The sequence below is a fragment of the Formica exsecta genome, unplaced genomic scaffold (assembly GCF_003651465.1).
Source record: "Formica exsecta isolate Colony F162 unplaced genomic scaffold, ASM365146v1 scaffold72, whole genome shotgun sequence".
NCBI classification, from domain to species: Eukaryota; Metazoa; Arthropoda; class Insecta; order Hymenoptera; family Formicidae; genus Formica; species Formica exsecta.
Window position 1 is genome coordinate 4,306,473 of NW_021853485.1, and position 1,055 is coordinate 4,307,527.

The window sequence follows — 1,055 nt, forward strand, 5'->3', positions numbered from 1 at the left end:
ATTAAAAATTATTTTTTTATATACAAATAACATTTATTTTAATAAGTTATCAAATTATTATTGTAAAAATTTTTTTTTTTATTCAATATTACAATGACGCGCAAAACGCCATCTTCTATATTATTAATAGAGAAGAGAGTAATATGTAATATATACATATATATAAGTAGAAAGAGAGAAATGTATTTCTAACATATAAAAAAATAAGATTATACGAAATCAATGCATTATACACTTTATTAATTAATAATTAATTATCACAACATATAATTTTTTCAGAGTATGTAAATATATATATATATATATAATGAGCATATAATTTATCTCTTGAAAGTTCGTTTGAAAACGCGTTGAACTACCATGTTGTCTATATATATATATCTCTACCTTTATCAGAAACAATAGCGTTTAAGTTAACCGTGTAAAAAGAATATATGCGATAATTTTATACTCTTACAATTACATACAATTCCGAAAGAACAACAATTTCACATGCTGTGTGTGCGCATTCTGTATAAGCAAAATTTATAAAACGAACAAGTTATTAAAATTTTTACCTCCATCCTGTGATTTTTCCTGCACTCGATTCTCGTACGCTTCCATAATTTATTTACATCACCTAATCCACGAACGCGAAATAAATAATGAAATTATATTAATGGATCCTTAGCAGAGGATTACGCGATTTGCGTGCAAAAATAAATGGATTAAATCTATAATCGAAGTTACCCCTACGATTCTCCATGCGCAAATAAGCCCAAGTTTGCTAGCGAATTCGGTGCAATGATCCCAAATTGTCGGACGCATGCGCGTCTTTCTGTACGCGCAAAAGCCGACCACGTGACCGATTTCATAGACTCCATAAAATTTTTTTACCTTTTTTGTTACTATATATTCATGCTGTTATTAAAGTTATTTTACTTTACACATTCTTGTTATATAATGTTATTAATGTTAGTTTGTAAAAATTATCTTATTTAATATATATATATACCCAGACTTTTTTTAAAGCGTTTAAAATAATTTATTTCTTGCATTAGCGTTTATATAAATTA

General features: G+C 26.6%; 1 protein-coding gene across 2 annotated transcripts in view; it reads right to left on the bottom strand.

Moving 5' to 3' along the window:
• LOC115243313 (scm-like with four MBT domains protein 1) overlaps positions 1 to 841 on the bottom strand; it is a 4,790-nt gene extending 3,949 nt beyond the window's left edge. The window contains exons 1-2 of one of the 2 annotated variants that reach the window (XM_029820192.1): positions 730 to 841; positions 558 to 619 (exon numbers count right to left, since the gene is read on the bottom strand). In XM_029820192.1, the coding sequence (XP_029676052.1) occupies positions 558 to 603 (46 nt within the window). In that variant the 5' untranslated portion in view covers positions 604 to 619; positions 730 to 841. Of the gene's footprint in view, positions 1 to 557 lie in introns of both variants that reach the window. The other variant, XM_029820191.1, reaches the window with a different exon arrangement.
• Between the last annotated feature and the right edge of the window lie 214 nt (positions 842 to 1,055).